The sequence below is a fragment of the Pan troglodytes genome, chromosome 13 (assembly GCF_028858775.2).
Source record: "Pan troglodytes isolate AG18354 chromosome 13, NHGRI_mPanTro3-v2.0_pri, whole genome shotgun sequence".
NCBI lineage: Eukaryota > Metazoa > Chordata > Mammalia > Primates > Hominidae > Pan > Pan troglodytes.
The window spans coordinates 65772078-65795916 of NC_072411.2; the positions used below are offsets into that span (position 1 = coordinate 65772078).

At 36.8% G+C, this 23839-nt stretch overlaps 1 protein-coding gene across 2 annotated transcripts in view; it reads right to left on the reverse strand.

Annotated features, from left to right (window-relative positions):
- Positions 1-4234, reverse strand: part of FIGN (fidgetin, microtubule severing factor) — a 133165-nt gene extending 128931 nt beyond the window's left edge. Inside the window, exons 1-2 of one of the 2 annotated variants that reach the window (XM_001151294.8) lie at positions 3298-4234; positions 2364-2533 (exon numbers count right to left, since the gene is read on the reverse strand). In XM_001151294.8, the coding sequence (XP_001151294.1) occupies positions 2364-2388 (25 nt within the window). In that variant the 5' untranslated portion in view covers positions 2389-2533; positions 3298-4234. The remainder of the gene's footprint in view (positions 1-2363; positions 2534-3297) is intronic. The other variant, XM_009443600.5, reaches the window with a different exon arrangement.
- Between the last annotated feature and the right edge of the window lie 19605 nt (positions 4235-23839).

Here is a 23839-nt window from a genome sequence, read left to right on the forward strand (position 1 = left end):
GAAGCCAGCCATCACTAAATGTATTATAAATGTATATTCTAACAATCATCAATTTATAAAGTCTGGGATTTCCCCTTCAACCTTTCAACTGTTACGTCCAGAAAACTTCACACATAGTGAAATCCTAATAAATAGATCTTGTTGGTTCCAGGAAACATTTTTAAAAATCTATACTGGTCAAAATATCCTTGCTGTTTTTCTGTTGTATTAAATTTAGGATCAAAAACATCAAAGCAGCTTCCACCTCGGACCTAACTTTTAGAGGATCAATGTGACAAGGCAGTCCCTGATAGATGTTTCTCTTGATAAACGACTTGTTCAAAAGAGACATTGTAGCTTTCATTTCCTGACCACAACACACTTTTAATTTGCAACAGCAGAGCTGCCAGAGTGTGAGCACTTGCCCACTTTCTAGTCTTTTAGGTTTGTAGCTCTGGTTCCTTTAGGCCGCACATTTGAGACAAACAAAATCTAAAAATAATCAGAGTAAAGAATTAGAAAACAAGAGCCAGTAACGCCACTTTATACATATACACAAGTATCTACTTTATATATATGTATGTAAACTTTCACCCCTAGAATTCTAATATATGATAACAAGGCTCCTAAGTTAACATCATTTGCACATCGGACATTTAAACATAGGGAAATGAATTATGTGACTATTATTTAATAGTAAGCAGAGACTTAAGAGGGGGGCAATTTACACACTCAAATCTGCTGTTAAATGTCATGAATTATATAATTGCCTATACCAGTATGTTTTTCATGAATTATTGCAATGATTATTATTAGTACTACCTAGAAATCACGTTTAAGTATCAATACGGTGAACAGTCAAACCATCCAATTTCTGCTCTCAGCACATTGTCCGAGCTCCGATTTAAAATTTATAAATGTAATATCCTCCTCATCACAGGCAGCAGCCCAATCTGCTCTGAATATATATTACAGCTTTAACATCACAGAGGGAAATCGCCCATCTGGCAATCCCATTCGCTCCAACAGCTCCGGGGGAAAAAAAGCTGTGCTCTCTCCTCCTTAAAACATTTCTCAGGGCAAATTATGTGCATCTAAAATAAACAGTCTTCTTATTGATCGCTTCAAAGTCAACAAGTTCCAAATGCAAAATTCAATCAAATCCTTCCTATCGTGTAAGTGTGGTGTGTATTTAGCTCAATAGTCACCAGAGTCCAACCAGAAGTGTATGTCGCGCAACGGGTCTTGTAGTTCCTCTCTTCGTATTCACATTTGTGTTAGGAGAGAGCAGTGACCACGGCCACACTACAGACCCCTGGCAGCTTTGCCCCACTGTTATTTCTTTTTTCATATTCTCTCTTTCCTTCTTTCTCTCTTTTCAGGAGGAATTAACGGTCATGGGGTAAACATAGCAACAACCAAAAAAAAAAAAAAAAAAAGTCTAAAGTGGACATATCCTTTGGTTATGCAAAATACTTTAACATCTTTTTGTTGTTGTTGTTCCCTCTGTCTTAATTGAATATTACAAAGTGTACACAGGGCACTGCCACAAGAGCTATTGAAAATCCCCTCTCACTCCATTTAACTGACTTTTTTTTTTTTTTTTTGTAAAGAAAGGAAAGAGCGATTTCAAACGAAGTCAATTTCAGTGCCTGATTATTTAATTCTGTCACAAGTTAAAAGTAAAAAGCGCTGACAGGCAGACGAGTGAATGGAAAGGGGGGAAAAAAACCTATCCCTGCTCTTTAAAAGACATCAAGGACTTTGGACAATCAAAATATAATTTTTATTTTCATGTAAAAGACACCTCTTCACTTACCCGCCCCCCCCAAAAAAACCACACTCAGAAGAACTGATTACTCCACAAAGTGCAAACATCAAGAGCAGATAGTCAAACTGCATTAATAGATTGAGAAAAATAAAATTTTCATCCAGTCCTGTTCCTGTGTGTGTACATATATATAGATACACTTTCATTAGTTAGTAATCTTTCCCAACACTCCTGCCCTCTCCCCTTTGCCCAGCCTCCCTCCTTCCAAAAAAAAAAAAAAAAAAAAAAACCCACACTGAGTTTAACTAATTTACATACTATTTGACTTCAGCAGTTATATATATATAGTGCATTACTAGTAACGTGCAATTTCTGGATGACAGCTAAAACCGATAAAAGTGGATTCAAGTAATATATTAATCAAAACTGCAATATACAAACAAGTGATAGCAAAAGAAAAAAAAGCATGGTGACATTAAACATATATTTTTTAAAAAAGGAATTCTATATCATGAGCAACTGCTTGCCAGGCAGTCTTCAATGGTTTTATCATGCTATTTCATTTGTCTTTCCTATTTAGATGCAAAGGAAGTAAATTCCAAAACTGACATACCATAAACACTGGTGCTACTGATCATTTCTTGCTGGCAGCACAAAAAGCTGAATTGGATTTCTCACAAGCAGGAATTCCAAAGGTTGCTTTTCATTAAAGCCACTTTTCCTCTCAGCTATCAAATGTCACTGCCTTGAAACGTGGGCCCTTTCGTCAGGTATTCATTTAACCTACATGCATATAATTAAGGGGGAAAGCAACATCAACAAAAAGGGGATCTCAGATCACAGGAGAAGAAAGAAAGGAAAAAAAGCACATGACCAGGAATGCAAGTCCATGTCAATTTCACTCACTCCCATTGAAACTAACAAGAGCTCCGGGGAGGACGGTAATAGGATCAGTGGATTGTATATACCATTAAATTATACATCTTTCTCTCCCGTTCCTTGCCAACAATACGCCCACCACGCTGTACCCCCTCCTAGATGATGTGCTTACATTTTTCTGCAACCGATCTTCTGACATTTTCTCGTTCCCCCAGCCACGAGATTGTAATTTAACCTCAACTTTTTGTGTGTGTGCAAGATTCTTATTTACACTTCTTATTTACTTAGAAGTTAGTTCCCGAAGAAAGTCTAGCCCCACCCTATGGCTCCGCTTTCTTATTTTTTATTTTTGAAGTAAAAAGATAGTAATAAGTAAGCCCAATATAGCGAAAAGCGAGATTCTTGCAATCGCGAACTCTTAATCCCATACTATTGTTACAATGATTAAGCAGCAAAAATATGCATTATAATGTTTCAGGGCTACTTTGAACAGAGAAATTAGACAGCAGGTTGGCGTACAGAATAGAAACGAGTGGAAATTGAATTTAATGTTTACGGCACAACTGAAGATCTCTTTTAATTACAGGTCTTGGATGTATTTATATTCTTTAAAAATAAAACAAAAACAAATTTAAACAGATGGTAGAAAACTACGAAGCTCCTCTTACCTGAACGCGCGGAGAGAGAACCCGATAGGTTAGCGTAGCATCGATCCGATGTGTTTGCTGATGAATGGAAGCTAGGGTTAAGTGAAGGTGCCTATGATTTGAAATCATTCCAAGTTTTTGAAGGGAAGACGGACTGCAGCCTCTGCCATGTTGGAATTTCAAACCCAAAACAGCTGCTTGGAAGGAGCCAGCATGCCAGAGGCTGGGCGCAGGCGCAGAGCGCCGCCGAGCCAAATTCAAATCACTTTCACACTAAGAGCCAAAGATCAGTTTTCAAAGGAGAGAGGGAGAAAGAGACGGAGGCTGCCGTGAGGGAGAGAAGACGGGAGGCAGTGGCGAGAGGCGGGCAGTGGAGAGAGACGGGCAGCGGGAGGACCAGGAGGGAGAGGGAGAGGCGCACGGAGCCCGCGGAGCTGGAGGGGGAGAAAGGGAGGCGGGAGGCAAGCGGGCGAGCGAGCTAGAGACGCGCCAGAGATTCATGGGCAGGGAGGGCTCAATGGCCGCGCCGCGCCGGCCGGCCGGCCGCTCGGGTCATGTTACACGGCCGGGGCCGCGGCGGCCGCCCAGCCTCGCCGACGCGCTCACGCGGCCCGGAGGGGGCCCCGAGGTCATGATTACGCGCGCGGGGACTCGCAGCTCTCCCTGCACGCACTCTCTGGCGGCCCAGCCTGGGGAAAGGGGAGCAGCGCCGTAGGGGGAAGGGAGCTTTCTTTCCCACGCGTGACCAGCCGGTCCCTGCGCTCCCCGGCCTGCGTTGGAGGGCCCGGGACAGAGCCGCGCTGCCGGTTCCCGGCCCTCTCGACAGCTGCGGCCCGTCCGCCCTTCCCCACCCCCTCTGCGCACGGGACGGGATCTGGTCTCGAGAGCCCGGACCTCACCGGCACCCTCCCCGGGGCCCCCAGCACCAGCCAGAAAACGACTTGATCTGCTTAGAAGAGGCAACTTCGGGGAGAAAATTCGCGTTCGCCCAGTTCCCCTCCCCCGCCTCCCTGTGAATAAATAAAATCCTAAGTGTCTAGGTGTGCGGTCCCCTCTCGCACTCCCTGGCTCCCCTCCCTACCTCCCCCAGGCGGCTCGGGCTGGAGAAAGCAGCGCCCGGGGGGCCCTGGTGTCGGCGGCTGGTGCGCAGGCATAGACGTTAGGCTTCTGCCTTCCCAACCCCCCTCTATGGAGTAATCTGGGGACCCAGGAGTGGGAAGAGAGTAGGGGCTTTGTGGTGCTGGGAGCCGAGGAAGAATGAAATGTGCAGTTGAGTGTGTTGCTCGCATCCCAGGGAGCAATGCAGTGCTGATTGTCTGTTGCTGAGATAGCCTTTTGTTCGGAACATAAGGTTTAAGAAACACACACACGTTTTCTGGGGTCTCTTGTTAGATGTAAATGTGCGGCATCCAGACGCTTACTATGCAGTGTAAGCTCAGTTGGTTTACTAATCACCCCGCCCCACCCGCAAACAATCAGGATCATTTGAATGGGAACCTCATTCAGACTTCTAGGCTGAGAGTATTGCCTTCAACCTATTTCATTCTAGACTAGCCAACCATCCAACTGAGATAATAAAGCAAACAATAACATTTGATCATGATGTCTACGAGATAATGTGCCCGGCAAAGTTCTTTAGGAATTGTAATGAGAAAGAGAGTGAATTGGGTCATAATTTCTCTTCGTTTTCATTAAATATGACTTTAATAGATAAATGGTGAGTTTATACTTTGGCCTGGTAGACATCCAGTCCTCTATATTTCAACGAAGCTAAGAATGAAAGAGGCAAATTATATATTCCACCAGGAGCCCATCAAGCTGAAAATGTTACCTTTGAAGGTTGGAACCGAAAATGCACTTGCTGAGGACTGACCCTCCTCATAAGGGTGTTCACATTTCCCCCAGCTTCTCTGTTGTAGATTTGATAGCCTAAATTGCAGCTCTCCAGATGCTGAAATGCAGCTCTTTAAAAATGCCAAATATATACTTTGAAATTAATTCCATTCACCTTTTATGATGTTCTTACCTTTGAATGGATGCCTTTAGCTAACACACTGAGAAATAAAAATTATTTCAGTTAAATCTAGGCAGATGACAGAATTTAAAAGACAAAAAAAGAGTGATTCGAGATCCTAAGAAATATTTCTAAGCAATGAGATTTCTATTTGGAATGGATTTGACCTTTCTGTGAATTTTTTTAAAAAGGAGTCTTCGAAATAAAACAGAAGAACTTTATTCTGATGTAACAGAGAACACTGAAACCTCTTTAGTTATATTTTACAAGATGGCTTTGAAAATGATATTATGAAAAGTTGTTCATTGGATTTTACCACAAAGAAATAAGTGTAGGAAAATATCTGTGGGTCACTGTTGGATTGAGTACAGATGAATTAAAAAAAAAAACTATGAAGCGCTCATAATCGCAGTTATTGCCCATTTGGGGAATGACGACCAAAAGTCCTCTGGACACACAGCAGATGCTCTGTGCAATTCGGGCAAAACTGCTCGGTTCTTGTTTGTTAAAAAAGTTCAGAGCTCATCAACCTTCAACATTAAATTCCTAGCGTTGAATTTACAGTTCCTTGTGTAAATTCAAATAGTGAATAAAATATATAATACAGTGCCCACTGAATATAAAAACAATGTATTTTGATGACAGACTTAAAGCCATTCATCTGTAATATCTAAAATAAAACAACCCCTGCTCTTTAAAAAGAGGAGGAAAAAGTGTGGTCAGCAGGAGTTTATTAATAGATAATAACTGTACCTTTCCAATTCCCTTATAGATTCATTTGAAATACACATTATAAAAAACATCATTCAACATGCAAATAAATATAATTAACTTTGGAATCAAATAATTGGAAAACTGTTCAAAAGAGCACTGGATAGAGGTACAGAGTTTCTAAATTGTTCAAAATTACATATACTCTGGGAATAAAAGACACTTACATAATAGAATATACATTATGGGACTTCCATAATAATAAGATACACAGGAGAGTTCGTCATTGCACTATTTCTCCTTTTTTTTAAGTATAGGTAAAAGTTGCTTTTCTCCAATTATGTTAAGCAAAGGAAAATAAAACTTGACTTTCTTTTTCACAGAGATTCATGGCATTGTTTGCGATGTTCAGTTTTTGTTGTTTTAATAAAACTTTAATGATGTGGTATGATTAAAAAGCACTTTAACAGTCATCATATTCTGTATGCATTTGTCTTCAAAACTTTTAATCAAAAGAAATGTTTCTGGCTGTAGCTGACATCCATCTCTATAATATCTTTTGAAACTTCTTGAGATAACATGAGAATTAAATATTGAGTGTTTAAAGGAAGTTGATTGGCTAGACAGGGAAACAGTTATTTCAGAAAATAATAAATTTGACTAATTTTTCCCACTCTATTAGCAATATCATTTCTCTTTCTATTTTACTTTTTAAATGCACAGACATTATAATGCATAACATTTTGACTAATATGTGAAATTCTAACACACAGTATACTCGGACTTGTGCTTTTTAAGAAAATCAGAAGAAAAATCAACATAACTCTTCTTCAGGAGTGTGTGTGTGTATGCCTTCCTTTCAAGATAATTCAGAGGGGAATTCTACTTTTCTCTGCTTTTTCTTCTCAAAATAATGTAAGCAACAACAACAAAAGTGAAGGTTAAGGGAATAAGCAAAGTGATACTGAATGTGATTTTGCAAATGACCATAGACTTGTCTGCACTGGACTAAGGAAAATATGAGCTAGGCTGGACACAGAGATGTGCTTTACCTAAGTGATGGGAGAGGAAAGGAAAGGAAAAAAAATCAGCGGAGGCAGAAGGTAGACAGCGGGTAGAAAAGATGAGGGAGATGTAGGTCACAAGATGCTTTAAGGAAAGAAGTTTGGAAGGCTATGATGTATAGTTTTTCACAAAATGCTAAACGCAATTCAATTTAATTTTTCAAATATTGTTTTTTAGTTTTGAACTTAAATGTTAAATATTTTAATAAAACATTAAACTAATAATATATTCTTCCAAACTCCTGTGTTTCAAAACACATTCTAGAACTTAGTAGCTGTTTATGAAACTAGACTTTTTCTTTCATATTACTCACAAAAATCTGAGGTAGTTCTTACAATAATGCAAATCAGTGACAAGATAATTTTTTAATGCTTCCATAAAATTGCAGTTTAAGGGTCATGATTTTCACTTCAATAAAGTTACTAAGAAGTCCTTATATAACACCCTTTCCCCTAAAAAAAAAAAAAAGAAAAAAAGAAAGAAAAAAAACCACAAAAGCTAGTGAAGATCATGACCTCATTGAGTAAAATTACTCAATTTGCTCAGAATGACACTCAAATGCAGGTACTGTCAAAGGATATTAGTGTGGTTCATACATCTCCTCAGTGATCTAGCTCTACAGTAGAGACAAACTGGAAAATCCTGTGATGGGTTCACTTAAGATGTTTTGCTTTCTTCTATTAACCTGAGTATTACATTTTTTAATTCACATATATTTATAGTGTGTGTATATTTGCTGGAACTTTTGCCTGATTTTGCATGGTTCTCAATTTCATTTAGAAAGTATTCAATGCTTAATATAATTAAAAGTACTACACTACAAATTGCAGAGGATTTGAAGAAAAGTGACATTAACATTTTATGGATGAAGCCAGATAAATATAGCCCAAAGTGAATGATAGAAAGTGCAGTTATAAAGGAGTTCTGTCTAGAGGAAATTGTGAGTTCTTTTGTGAAGGACAGGACAGTTTTTCTAGACTTTGTCACAGCAATCTATTCTTTTTCTTTTTTTTAATTTTTATTTGTTGCAGAGAACAGATATCACTCTGTTGCCCAAGGTGGTTTCAAACTTCTAGACTGTAGTGATCCTCCTGATTTGGCCTCCCAAAGTGCTGGGATTGCAGAAGTGAGCCACCATGCTTGGCCTTCTCATAGCAATTGTTATGCACCAATAAAACAGACCACTTATAGTTTGCATAAACTGTGCTGTTTTTCCTCTCTATGCCTTGCTTGACAGTGTGCCCCCTGCCTGAATTGACTTTTCCTCTCCGCTTCTGTGGGCGAACTCCCTTAAGACACTCAGCACTTAGCTCCTCCAACCCACACCCCAACCTTCCTAGAGGCGCTTAAGTATCTTTCCCCTGTTTGGACTCTATTTCTCTTTCTCTCTTTGTACCCTCACATCATTTTAAAGGTGTTCATGTCTTTCACTCCTGCATTAGATTTTGAGCTTCTTGAGGGCAGGCAATTAACTTCCATCTTTGTTTTTCCTCCATGCCTAAATTAATTGGGATAATTCAACATACATGCTTACTGGGGAAATTAATGAGTTGACAAGTAGAGGAAATAGATATGAGCAAAGACAAATTGAAAGGAAACTGTAGAAGTATTTGCCCAAAATAGCATATAATCTAGTTTGGTTGACCCTTTGCTTTCCACAGGCACAGAATGGGAAATAAGGATGGAAATGAGAATTGGGGATGTATTGCAGAGGAACTTCACTGAGTCCCAGCCTGAGAGGTTTTCATTTCAGTAGGCAGTTAACAGAAAGTGCTGGAAGGTTTGTAAGGAAGCGATTTATGTGGGCTGAACCCTGCTTTAAGAAGATAGAGCTAAAAGACCTGAAAATGGGGAGACCAGGAGGGAAGTTATTGCAATGGTCTAGCATTTTCTGGTCCCCCAAACTGTGAGTCCTTCTTGTAGGTTTGGTGATATGCTTCCTTGCCTTTTTTATAGATGATCTGTTTGTATTGATTGCTCAATTCTGCACGTTCATTTTGTAATATTACAAAATGTCAGTGTGTTTAAAGGCATTCATTTAATGTCAAAGATATAAAAAGGGACAATACATTGAAATTGAATTTTTTCCCTCTACCTGAACATGGTCTTTCTACTCACGCTGCCTCTCTCTCCCCACTACCACCCCCACTTTACAATTAGTTCCACTCAGACTGTGCTTTCAAGCTTAGAAGATATTTCATTTTCAAGAGAAGTAATGCCTGAAGATAAAGAAAGTTCCTCCCTGGAGTATGTTTGAACAAGCAAAATAAGCAAACTGAATTTGGTTTTTATAAACTGAATAAAAATATAGATGCACATTTCCTCATTTAAAGTATATTAAAGTATTAAAGTTTCCTAAACAGGGCTTTCAATTCATTTAAAACGGCATTAGGTTAGGTGGGCTGTTGGTGCTTTGAATTAATGTGCAAGCTGTTAATCTCCGTAGACCTGGATTTAAAATTAGACAAAGCAATAATTAGTTTGGCACCATCATTTCACTACCCAGAGGGTAATAATGTAGGTCATAAAATACTACAGCCTGGCACAAGTTTTTTTTCTTTCTTTCTTTCTTTTTTTTTTTTTTTTTTTTTTTTTTACAAACAGGGATCTAGTAATAGGTAGTGTGAAAAAAACCATATATATATGTGTGTGTTTGTGTGTGTGTGTATACATATATAAAGTGATTGCCACTGGGAAGTACAATGGCTTAGCTTTTCATATATGTTCCACTATTCCTAAAGAGACCTAAATTCATAAATTCTTATCAGGTTTTCCCTGTTTAAGGTGAGTCTTTTCCTTTCTAAGAGATACAAAGAAATCTTCACGGTTTCTCCTCTCAGTAGCTGTTTTCTTCTCCTGTAATATTTTCTCATACGACATTTATACATTGAGTCACAGAATTAAGATTATAATTTGTACCATGCTCTTTTTTTTTTTTTTTGCTATAGTTATTCTCCCTACCAGTTTGCCATTTTGTTAAATTATAAGCATGGTGTACTGTAAATATTTTTTAACATGTAAAAGTGTTGCATTCAAGTAAGTGCTTACCATACGTATTTTGATTTGTTTTCATGGCAAATGACTACTGGCAATATCAATAATTCAAGAATAGAAACAATGAAAATACAGAGGAATTGCATTTGGATACTTCTTCCTGTCAATCATCCTTGCCAGATTCCTATTTGAACATTCTGAAAATGAGGAAGACATCAGGTCTAGCCTTAAGTATGAGTAATAGTTTTCTATTTCCTTACACTGCTCACCCCAACTGAGCTTTTAAAGCACAGGTATCTTGGGTGTCTCTATATAGCTTAATATTTCAAGTATGGAAATAATATTTTAATATTGAATTGAAAATGTATTTCATACAATATCATGTACAGACTTTCCATTTTACATAAAGCAATATGCAAGCACCTGTTTGTATCTATAGAGAGTGTTCAATGTATCAGATGAGTACATTCACAAATCATTTAAGTTGAGCTTTTCAAGTGATGTGAGCCACTGATACAAACTTGCTAATGATAATTATAGAACTGATGCTGATTTAGTCATTTCAAAAAAGCCACGGAGGCATAATTAGTGTCTGAATGGCCTCAATATTGCATTATTAGGAGGCTAGGGTGAAACTTGAAATGAGAACATCAAGGCTGATAACAGAAAAGAAAACATGAAATACATACATAATTCATTCTGAGATATCATAAAGGTTTATAACTAGAAACAATAATTTGCAGAAAGCATCTCATGTACTGGAGCCAACTGCAATCATTTGGTCAACCTGTTAAAGATCAAATAGTATATTCTTAGCTATTCTCAGTGGTGTCTTTGTAATAAAGTAGCAGCAAACAGACACTGTTTGCTTCTGGTCACTTTTAAAGAATGTTCAGTTTATCAGTAGGGACTTTAATCTCAACCTTAATAGAGTACAAAAGCAGCCTTGTCCCTGTGCTTCTCTCCTTAAGGCCACAAGCCATGTGGGTTTTATTATTATTATTATTTAAAAGAAGAAAAATAAAATTCTCCTTTTGAGAACACTAAATACTGTGTTTTTTTCCAAGAAAGTAATATCCATTCACTTTCTCTTTTTTGATGCTTTTCTTCTCTCCTTCTTACTGATACATAGATGCTCCACCATAGTTCACAGCCATCACAGGAGTGAAGACATCCACAATATATTTGAAGGATCCCCTGCCTTGGACCCCTGCCAGGTCTACCATTATCAAGTGACCTGATGTTGGTTGACTTGAGCCTTATAACTGAAAAGTTCTCCTTTTTTGTACTCTTTCCTATTAGTTGGCAACAGATAGGAATAATGACTCTCAACCTAAATTAAACATACAAATAGATTGCAGTGTTAGGCGTCCATCCCCATTAGCATAGGTTTACAGGTAATCAGAAAAAGGCATATTTAAGTACAATCTGTCTGCTATCTAACATGCCCTGCTGAACAGAAAACCAAATACTATATGTAGTCAGTTATAAGTAGGAGCTAAACATGGGGAACTCATGGACATAAATATGGCAATAATAGACGCAGGGGACTATAAGAGGAGGAGGACGGGAAAGGGGCAAGGTTGAAAAACTAAATGTTAGGGACTATGCTCACTCCCTGGGTGACAGCATCATTTGTATCCCAAGCCTCAGCATCACGAAATATAACCATGTAACAAACCTGCACATGTAGCTCCTGAATCTAAAATGAAAGTTGAAATTATGAAATAAATAAATAAAAATAAGTGCCCTGCTTCGAGTGTGTTTATTATTATCATTTCCAAAAGTGACAAGGTCTGGGCTGTATCACCTCTGAGAAATCTGGCTGCAGTTTCTAAATATTATCTTTTTTTTCCCATGTGGAGTCATACGCACAGGTGTCATACTCAGAACAATCAGATTTCCAACTATCTGGGTAAAGAGAGGTGAAGAGAGCCTCAGGTATTGAGAAAGGCAGTTATACAGGTACAGAAAAATAAATCCCTAGATCCACATAGAATTACCAAGTGGATCAACTGTGTTTTAGGAGTCCATACTATATTCTGATCTCCCAAGTATCACAGCCAATTAATTTTTAAAAACCAAGTTAATTTATTTACTATTGTTTCTCCACCTCCCCAAAACAACTGGTAAACACCAAATGTTAATTATGTCCTTTGTAAACCAAGAGGCAGTGACTTGCAGTCCCATAGTGAGACTGGTGGAAACACCAGAAGGTTGGATTTGTTTTGTTTCATTTTGTATTTTCTGGTCAGAAGATATGACGAGAAGCAACAAAATTCTTTTTCATTTCCATACTCATAAATGCAGTAGCCAAATTCATGGCTTTCATTAAGGATGCTTTTGGTTGCAAGTAAGAGAAGGAGAAACTAACAGTAGCTCAAGAACTAAGGGGTTTATTATCTCTCAATAAAAATATATGGGTAGGGAAGTTCCTGGGTTTCTTTTCTACTATCTTGAATATTTTGTTGATTTTTACTCCACATTATGGGTGCAACAGCTTCAAACATCACATGAGACAAGACTACATCCAATGGAAGAAGAGGAGTGTTGTCTTGCTCTATGTCTCTTTTTTTGTAAGGGAAGCCATTATCCAGAAGCCATCAGGGGATTTATTCTCACCCTTGTTGGGTCACATTTTTAAACTGTGATGGCAAGGGGAGTGAGACCACCAAGACTGGCCTGATGAATACCGGGAAAGGGATCACCTATTAATAAGCACACAAATATATTTGAAGAAAGAAGGGACAGAGGTGGTGGAAGTGGTAGTGGTGGAGTTTGTAGAATGGCTGTGTAGAATCATTATTATGCATAATACCAGGAATTCCATTTTTACCAAGGTTGTTGTGAATGGTACCCTCTGGAACTGTTGCACCACACCATTAAAATGATTGTACCATTCAACTTGTATCTGAGTAACAAATAGAGCCTATCAGAATACTCGTAATACTTTTTAGCGCACTGTCTAGCTCTGAGTTTTTTTAATAATCTAATTTATATCTTAATTTTGAGAACCTACTTTGCATGTTTCAGTGGCTCATAGCATAGCTATGAGCCCCTCATTTCAGAAGCAATCAGGACCTTGGGATGTGGAAACTATTACTCTCAAAATTGATTAAAGTGTTTAAATGCTTCCAATTTAAGCAAATCATAGAGACTCTGGCCACATATAATAGTAAAATAAATATTTCAACATAAACTTTCAAAAAATTAAAATAATAAATCATTTGAACTGGCATATATGGTAGACACAATAAACATTGTTGAATGACTAAATGAATGAATGGAGTTAAGTCTACCTGAAGAAGAAACAGCTAAAGAGGGAAAAGCAAGGTATTTCCTGATACTCCAGCTAGCCATTTTTAGCTCCTTGGAGATAAGAAATAATATTTTAAAATGCAGCAGAAAGGATACGGTATAGGCAATGTTGCACCAGAAAGGAAGTGAAATATTGGGCCATGTTACCAAGTTCAGTTATTGATTCTGGAAATTTTAAATAAAGACTTAACTTTACCTGTGATGATACTGAACTTAAACTTATAAAATGTCACATCACTGTATTGACAAGACAGTGATAAAAAATTATGGCAGCTTTCACTTCAAATCATTTTTATAGGGCCATTGCCAATGTTTACCTTCTAGAAGGAAAGGACGAAGAGGAGGAGGTACAGGAGGAGAGTCATATAAATCATGAATAATTTAAAATGTATGTATAGAAACATGGCTTCAACTTTAATAAACATCTACCTATAAATATTGTTTTAAAAATAGAAATCATTCTTTTAATTACCATAACTATACTGCTTAAAGCTACACAGTTGCACAGCATGCTCATGTCAGCCCTTGTTTAATGAAGGCTATTTGTACTTCTTCTGCCAGAGCAATAATAACTTTCTTTCCTTATTCTCCCTTCCATCTATCACAGAAGCATCCTTGATGTTTGCCATAGTTAAACATGCATTATATCTACTCTTGTCATTATAATATTCCACAAGATTGTTGTTGGCTATGTGTCACAATGAATAGAGAATCTGAGGACAACAAAATATAGACACCAACTTTAGCTCTCCAGCAGCTGTTAGTAGTCAAAACAGAAACCTAGATAGTTCAAGGTCCTCTCAGTTTTTTTTTTTTTTTTAGTTCTCAGTCTCCTTTGGAGACACATTCAGTTAATTGTGGAATCTCCTCCTACCATTCTTTTCTTCTGATGGGTACTCTAGATACTGTTTTTGACAAGAAGGCTTGTGGTTCACAGCCATATTCTGTCTTCACTGAGGTGTAACTCACTTGGCTCAGGCATGGCGCTTGAACTTCTGTCTCAGATACATGTGCAGTAGGTATCCATGGTCCTACCATGTGGGTCTTCAGCTTGTATGATCCAAAATGCATCCAGTCAGCGTGTCCCGTGGATACGAATGCATGTTTATCCTAGTCCAGTGAAATTCTTTCAGCCTTTCTGCATCCCTCTTAGGAGCTTCATAATCTTTTGGATATTTTTCCACACCATGCTCGGTGTCTGACCTCAGAGAATCTGTCATCAGATCTAATCCTGAAGGCATTTTACTAACTCATTGTTTCTATTCCCAAGTGGCATTATAATTAACACAGGCTTCTTTAAAAAGAGAGGATGGGGAAGAGGGCAACCCATACTTATGGCTAAGCCCTATTCTTCCCCTCTCCTTTGTGTCCAAGTCTCTCCTTCCACCACTGTCTCCTATTTGTTTTCATAACTCCAATCTGAATGAGATTTTTTTCCTTTTCTTTAAAAAAACCATAAACTTAAGGGGTACAGTTGCAGTTATGTTACATGGATATATTACATAGTTGTAAAGTCTGGGCTTTAGGTGTAACAATCACTCAAATAGTGTACATTGTACCCATTAAGTCATTTTTTCAGCCCTCACTCGCCTCCCAACCCTCCCAGCCTTCTGAGTCTCCAATATCTATTATTCCACAGTCTACATCCGTCTGTACACATTATTTAACTCCTACTGATATGTGAGAACATGTGGTATGTGACTGTTTCTGAGTTGTTTCACTTTTCTCTGTATTCCAAAAATCATCTTTTACTTTATCCTTTATTCTTTCCAACAGCGTTATTTTTGGTATAAACTGTGCTTTACATCCTTAGGGCTTTTAATTTTTCATTTTCAAACAGTTTTCTCTCTGTATCCTTTGTACTTCTTTTCTTGTTTTTTAAAGTTATTTGTCTTTATGAATAGAACTCAAAGTTGAGATTTTGACTCTTTTTCCTTAGCCATTTAAATCCTCCCCTGGAAGATGATTCCATATGGACTGATATGGTCACGGTAATAGATGCACAGAAAATGCAGGGGATGTCCAGGGAAAGAAATATCAGTTAATATCTCAAAATATGATTCTATTAACCTACCATAATAGCCCGTGGGATTGAAAAAAATATTTAGAGAGAAACATATCAAATCCTAAAAGAACCAAGTACTAATTGCTCTCACACATTTTGCCTGCATAATATTTAGAACCAATTGTTGAAAGATAGTTCAGTTGAAGAGCAGTATTGAACATAACAACAAACATCTCCATTATGATTTTTCCATTTTCTGCTGATTATTTAGGTGTTTGTATTTGCAACATCCTAAAAGTAATCTTTATGGATGAGAAAACTAAAATTTGTTGTGGGTCATCCATTGAGTGGGCTTTTTACCTAATTTATTTCACACAATTTTGAGGAAAAACTTATCATCTCAATTTTCAGGTAAGGAAACTGAGTCTCAAAGAGGATAGATAGCTTGCAGTAAGGACAGAAATCTAGTAAGTTGTAGAGGTAGGAATTCTACCCAGTTCTATCTTGCTGCAAAGTCCTTGCTCTTCTTATTATGCAGTGCACCTGCCCCTCTCACTTCTAGTGGTCCTTTTGCTTTACTGAGCTTCACTCTAGTATGTTCATACCTAGAATTAGTGTGATGATGTTGAGGAAATTGCTCAATACTTTTCAGACCTGTCCAGGCAAAATTTCCCATCCTAATCAGATCTGAAGTTACTCACTCATCCTGTAAAGCCAAGCTGAAACATGGTGGTGCAATAGAGTTCCTGTTTATTGTTCAGTTTAACTGGTAGATCTTGACTACCTTTTTACAAAAATGTCAACCTCTTATTAAGTTGATGAGGGTGAGGGAACACAAAGACCAAAGGTCTATTATTTAATATTTTATTCTTGGTTTGGGCTATGATTCAAAATATGTAATTTTTTTATTTTTTATTTTTTGTTAAGTTTTGTTTGTTTGTTTGTTTTTTGAGATAGGACCTCCCTCTGTCACCCAGGCTGGAGTGCAGTGGCGTTATCTCGGCTCACTGCAGGCTTGACCCAGGCTCATGTGATCCACTCACCTCAGCCTCCCAAGTAGCTGGGACTACAGGCACGCACCCCTATGCCTGGCTAATTTTTGTATTTTATTTTGGTAGAGACTGGGTTTTGCCATGTTGCCCTGGCTGGTCTCAAACTCCTGGGCTCAAGTGATCCACCAGCCTCAGCCACCCAAATTTTGAGTATTAGGTTTTCACTTTTGTTTCTTTGGTTAAACTAAAAATGATAACCTTGAGGGGGACTTAGACTTCTTTCATAGATGGTTTTTCTGTTCCTTCTTCTACTTTCTTTTCCCTTTTCTCCCTAAAACTGACATTCTCTTAAATCATAGTCATCCTGTTCAAAAAATAACAATATGCAATGTGGAATTAATTCAGGGTGAGGTTAAAATTGAAGCAGAATTACATATGTATATATAATGTATTCAAATATAATATACATATTCAAAGATTGTTTATAAGATATTTGGTAACTTTAATATGCTTTATAAAAATGGAAATTACTCTTTCTCCATCAAAATGAAGTGGAATTATAGAACTTAATCCTTGCAGATAAATAATAACATTGGAAGGGATGTTTACATTTTTTAAGGCAACATCTCCCAAAGTGTGGTCTCAACCCTATATTTTAGATTAATCTGGAGAGGTTACAGGATCCTTTTCCAGACCAAATGAATCAGAATCTTTGAGGAGAATACTGGAATCTACTTTTAACATGACCTGTGATGATTCTTTATCAGACTTAAGTTTGACTGCTTCTCCCCTGTGGCATACATAGGTCTAGACCACCTCACCCTCAAGTAAGAATCACACTTACCAAATTCCAAGTAGCTTGAATCCATTTATACTTGGGGTATCTTCCTTCCTTCCTTCCTTCCTTCTTTCCTTCCTTCCTTCCTTCCTTCCTTCCTTCCTTCCTTCCTTCCTTCCTTCCTTCTTTCCTGTATGGATATATGAATGGATATCTATATAGATGTGACAGAGAGAGAGAGAGAGAGAGAGAGAGAGAGAGAGAGAGAGAAAGAAAAGGAAAAGAAAAGAAAAGAAAAGAAGTGAGAGAATCCATTATCTGAAAGCAAGTAAAACAATCATAATCTCTCCTTCCTGAAGCTTGATGCTCTCTTGCCCTAAGTTGAATACAGATGTATCCTCCATAGTCTTACACCCAGCAACACTTTTAGTCATAGCTAAGCCTGTCTTTCTTTATGGAGACCTTCCTTGTCTTGATGGCTCTTCTTTTAATCTCTTACTTTTCTCTCATGATCTTTTTGTCCCTCTTTTAATAAATAGCTACAGGGTATACAGAACTATAACATGCATCTGGCCATCATGAAGAGACCTACTGATTTCAACATTTTATCTTTTATCAGGGCATTTCATAATTGGTTTTGAAACTCTGTTTTCTCATTATTATCTGCTTTGATATCTACACCCTTTAATCTGCCCTCATCCATAGCTAGTCATGGATTCCACGGCTGCTGGAGATGGAGATCACCTATGTGATGATCTTTGGACCTCTCAGAGTATAACCCCTTTTTACTCCAACACACACAGATGCATATATAATTCTGAAAAAAATATCAGTGGTCCTCCAAGTGTCAAGGAAACAGCTTAGAAATTACCCCATGAAATCTTCACAAATCACCAAATACAAAGGCGTTGTCTTTTTTATGACTTGTGCTCCCCCACATTGCCATAAAACACTGTATATTAGTATATTTCCTAGTTTCTATCTTACCTCACCCTTCAAACACCTTGAGGACTGAAATGATTTTTTTTAATTACATCATTGGATTCCAAAACAATTCCTGACCCACAGTAGATACTCATTAAATCTCTTGAATAAAAGATTAAAATAAAGTAACTAAAGATTAAAAATAAAGCAAATTCATATTGCTATAGTTACAACTATTATTCCTTAAGGATGAGGACTTACTTATGAATATTATAGGTGTTCAATACATTTTTGATGAATGAATTGTAAACCAATAAATAAATAATACTTTCAGCAATGTAACTAAATTTAGTTTACCATGAGGACCATCATATTCTATTAGACATATCAACTTTATTAAAAATATAAGTTTATACATATTCACACCTTTATATATTCTCATAATGCTTTATTATGAAACATCTTACACTTAATTTCCTTCTTTTTAAGCTTCGAAGAAAGAACATATCCTATATATAAATGGCCGCCTACTAAATACTATTCACTAGGATTTTACTACAATGTGGATTTTGGTTTCTAATGTGTCTGTACACAGAGCTATGTTTATGTAGGTTTTTGATCTTGTTTCTTTTTAGAGACGGAGTCTCGCTCTAATGTGTCTGTACACAGAGCTATGTTTATGTAGGTTTTTGATCTTGTTTCTTTTTAGAGATGGAGTCTCGCTATATTGCCCAAGATGTAGCGCAGTGGCTATTTACAGGCATGAGCGTCACACTCTATAGGCTTGTACTCCTCCTGGGTGCAAGCAATCTTTCTGCCTCTGTCTCTCAATTAACTGGGACTAAAGTTGCATACCACCGCACCTGGTCATGTAGTTTTTCATAACATATTTGTATATACATAAGTGTATATACTTATCCATGAAAAACAAATATATATACAGCCATATTGTTTTCCAGAATGTATGTGTTTTTATAAATAGGTGAAAGAGAGAAAAAACTATGTCTTTTTCAGGAACAAATATTAAGCAAATAGACACATTTCTTCATTAATATCAAAATGAAGTTTTTTCTAGAATTATTATGCAATTAGCTATAAGAATTAATGTTGTAGGATCATTATTAACATATTTATATTGTCAATTTTTTTCACCTTTTTCTTTTCCTTGCCTTCTAATTTCTTCTTCGGTTTTTCTTCTTTAACCTTACCTTAGCATCTCTTCTTACTACTCTTACTCTTGAAACAACTCAAATATAAGCATAAAACGCCTATTGTGAAGGAACAATGACTGAATCATGTGTCTCCAGTGAGGCAACATGTAAACAGCTCTAGTCAAAAGATGCTTGCTAGGATTCAGAGGAGAACATGTGTTTACCATCTTCTTTGTTATATTCTGAGCCAGATGAGTCAATAGGGGTACCATATCTACATCTACAGAAAATGCAATCCTGTCTCAACAGTTGAACCTTCTTGTTTGTCTGAGCCACATGCTACTGGAGATTTGATTGATCACAAGTAAATAAAGGTATGAAGCTTCCTAACATTGGAAAATGCATTTGGGCATTTCCACCTAACATTCACTTCCTCCATGGCAGATGCCTGTCTTTGAGCTTAGGTTAAAATGCCAGGATTTTATTCTAGAGGATCGTACCTTAATTCCTCTTCGTAACCTATAAACAGAAATGCGTCAAGGGTTTGAGCCAGTAACAGCAGTTTCTTCTCTGTATTTGCTACCCTATGTCAACATGTCAACTAACGTGATCTCCCCTAATGATCTCCCCTAATGGAATAGATGCAAGGTATGATTTGGTACGTTTTGACTTAGACGGATCTGCTCACTGTAGAAAAAGAAAAGCTGCTTGCTTTATTTTGCAGGTTATTACTCTAAGGCTTGGAATGCTTGGCATCTGTGTGCTCCTTAAATTGTCTTATTACCTTGTGAATGGGCACCACGCCATGCTAGCAGATGGTCATATGGAATGCCAGAAACCTGGGCTGTGTATCATTTTTGAGTATTAGTGCCTAGAAATCAATGACATTTTAAATGCAGCTATTGGGCTTGAATCATACCTGGAGAGAACATTAGTACACTTCGGGGCTTGTCAAATAATAGACAGTACTCCAATATACTGAAGGTGAAGATACTTTGAGAAGGATGAATATAGATCCTGTATCTCTTACTCTCTTGATCTTTCTATCACAGTCAGGATGTAGTATTTTATTACTGGGATTTTTTTTTCTAAGAAACACATAGGGTTCTGTCTCAGGTGGCAAGACACAAGAGAAATGGTATGGGTTTTGGTGACCACGCATAAATTACTTAACCTCTCTGAACTTGTTTCATCATGTAGATGATGTGAATTGAAGTAATAAATTATATAATGTTAGGTATTTGTTTATGTATCTCACAGAGTTATTGTGCAAATGAAATGTGACACTGGCTAAGAAAGTGTTCTGTGAATTGCACTGTACTATTTAAATGACAGTTGTGAGCCTTTCTTTTTTCTTTGACTTTTCAGGAGTCGAGTTAACTTTTGTATCGCTAATTGCAGTTCTGAGGAAGAGAACATCAAGATTAAGTTTGGGCATCAGAAGTTCTTGCCACTAAGCTGCTCACAAGAGGTTAATAATGAGTTCTACCACATCAAAATTATTTGTTTCCTATAATGGAAAAGGAAAAACCTTCATGCTATCTCCACTGGGCAGAAAGCAGGAGGGCAATTTGTACACCACATCTATACTACCCAAGAGAAGAGGAGAGTGAAGAAATTTTTTGGTGAATTTAGGCATTATAGACAGCTAATCTAGACTACTTCAGTTCCAAAGTGAAATTCTGTGTATAAATTATTCAGAACGACTCCCTATCCAGATCAGTGCCAGTTGAACTTATATATGCTCATCCCTTTGCTTCATATTGGTTTCAGCCTTTTAGGCCCAGGAGATTTCTGACATTGTTCCATTTTACTTAGACTCAAATAAGGTTAAAAACCAAATACATGAAAAATAAAAAGAAGTCTGAAAGTATTTTTACTTTTTTGTTTAATGTAATGTGTTCTGTGGATTAACATAGATGGGAATGGTATCACTGCACAACTTGGATCATAGATGCTAATAGAAAGCATGAAACAATTGCCTCTACCAGGCTCTACTATCTAAAGTTGAGAGAATTTGACCCTGGATTCTCAGCTTTATTTCAGAAAATGCTTTGGTGATTACTCTAGACTAGATTTGTCCCCTTCCTTTTCTGCCAACAAGCCTGTTTTATGTACATTGAGTGAGTGGGAAGAGATGAAAAATACAATGAAAGGCCTCCTCCACAAAGCTCTGTGAGTATGTCATAATATAAAAAGCTGATTTCTTCTTATTAGTGTAGCTTATCTCAATGTAGTCCAAAATGTGACAAATGACACTGAGACACTAGCACATACTTTAGTATTTTTTAAAAAAATAAACCTCCTAACACGTCAGATTCTTACATTGCTCATTGTTTTTCTTTCCAAGATTTTTCTCATTTTTATTTTATATAGTAGTTTAAAACTATGTTGATTTGTTTCAGCTTTAGAAATGCTCATATCCTGAGGCAAGTAGGAGTTGGGGAAAAAAATCCATATGTAAGCCCACCCTTTTTTAAAAAAAATTTAAAAAAGTAAATTTTAAGTTGATAAACTACCACTGGCTAATCTAAAACTAGGAAATCCAAATGGTGATTATGTTCCAATGAAATTATTTCTGAAATTCATTATCTTTCTTTAAAAAATGTTTCAACAATATTTTTAGAAAAATATTCATTAGGGTAATAGGTCGAATTTCATATTAAAACAATACAGCTCCCCTTTTAGATAACTAATTAGGCTGAAGAATAAAAATGGTATTAATTATTGAAATAATGTTAACTTCTTAAGTTTAGGGAAATTTTAAATATGCTTAAAGTGAAACAACACTGATTAATGTTTTTGAAGTATTATTATGATGGGAATAAAAGTCAATTAGATTAAAACTATACTAGTAAGGGTGGTATAAATGAAAGTGACATCAGGTATCAATTTACTGTCTGGCTTGACATATGAGTTGTCTTTTTACCACTAAAAGTCCTCTCAGGGAAGCACAACAACAACAAAATGATTTAAAAGGGTTTAAATATGCCCAATTCTCTCATACAATCTGAGCAATGAGCTTTTTATGTGTCAGAATACTTATGAAATGCTAGAAAACTGCAGATCTACTGGAAGAAAAAAATCATCTGTTTCTTTCTGTAAGCCTCTTGCCCTCTCATTTAGCTGTTTTGACATGAACTACGTATTGACATAATCATTACCAATATCTTTCTAACTGCTCTAATAACAAATTCTTGTTTTTTAAAAATGTCTCCACTGGTGGGTTAGTGCTGGTGATTAGGATAGCATAAATGAATCTAGACTTAGTAATAGTATACTATAATTTCATTGTAAATATTGAGTCTTATATTTCCATATAGAAGATGAGACTCTGGCTGTAGTGTTCTAAGCAGTAAATGAACTCCTGACACTTCTTTATCAACCCCTGACTAGTAATTTCATATGATTCCAAAATGAATCATTTTTAAGCAGTCTCTTTTTATTAGTATAACACAGTACACAATATTCCTGCATCATATGTATATATGCAGGCTGGAATGAAAATATTAGCAAATGATGTTTGCAGAGTGTTTTAGGGCTTGCAAAACTTGTTCATCTACCCTATTCTATTTTAAGAAGAACTGAAGGTTTAAGGGAGATAGGTGATTTGTCTAAGATCCCACAGCTCATGGTATAGAGTGGATTTGATGTCTCTGACCTCAAATTCTAGGCTGATTCAAATGCTAAACCATTTCCCCCCAGAGTGTTCAAAGGTATGGCCTTTGGGGATAGTTGATCTGTGTTTGAATCTCAACCCTTGAATTAACCTTGGACAAATTATTAAATATCTTAGTCCCTGTCAACTGGAAAAAATGCTCCTTAACACCTTTTGAGTTGTGAGGATTAAATAAAGCAATGCTGATATTGCTCCTAACACAGGACCTGGCACATTGTGATCAATCAATAAATATTGATTATTCCTTACGTGTACATTCTTGTGCCCATTTATGTTTACTAGTTGTCATTTGTGTATTTGTGCATTTTGACTTTCCTCAAGTCTTAACTTGTTCCTCAAGTTTCCCAAGGGAAATGACTTTCCATTTTTTGTATTCTCTGTAGAGGATAGAAAAATGCTCTTAGAATGAATGTGGAAGTGAACGATACTAGAAAAAGCTTTAGGGATCAATGCTGAAATGAATGAAACCAAAATGTTTCAATATGGCACTTAATGAAACTATTGAAGGTAATTGGAGCCCATTATTACGTATCTATTCTAGAGAACATGAATATCTAAAAATCTGATATTTTTCACTTATAGTTCAATTAGCAGTAATGCCTTCTGAGTTACGATGCCAATACTTTAAGTTAGTTTATTCAATGATGCAGAAACTCCCTGACTTCACATGTAATCATTTTGGTGTTTGCATATCTAGGTTTTTCATATGTTTTAGCAGTTCCCTCAGGCAAACATTTGTATTTACCATTTGAACTACAATATTAATATGTAAATGAGTTTACCAAATAGCCAAAGTTCTCGTTATTGACCTTTAAAATATTGTTACATATCTAGTCATTAGTATATAATCAACAACAATGTATACAAATCTTGGACTTGCTTTTTTGAAAGACTTTATGTCATATAGGAAGTAAGCAACAACAACAACAACA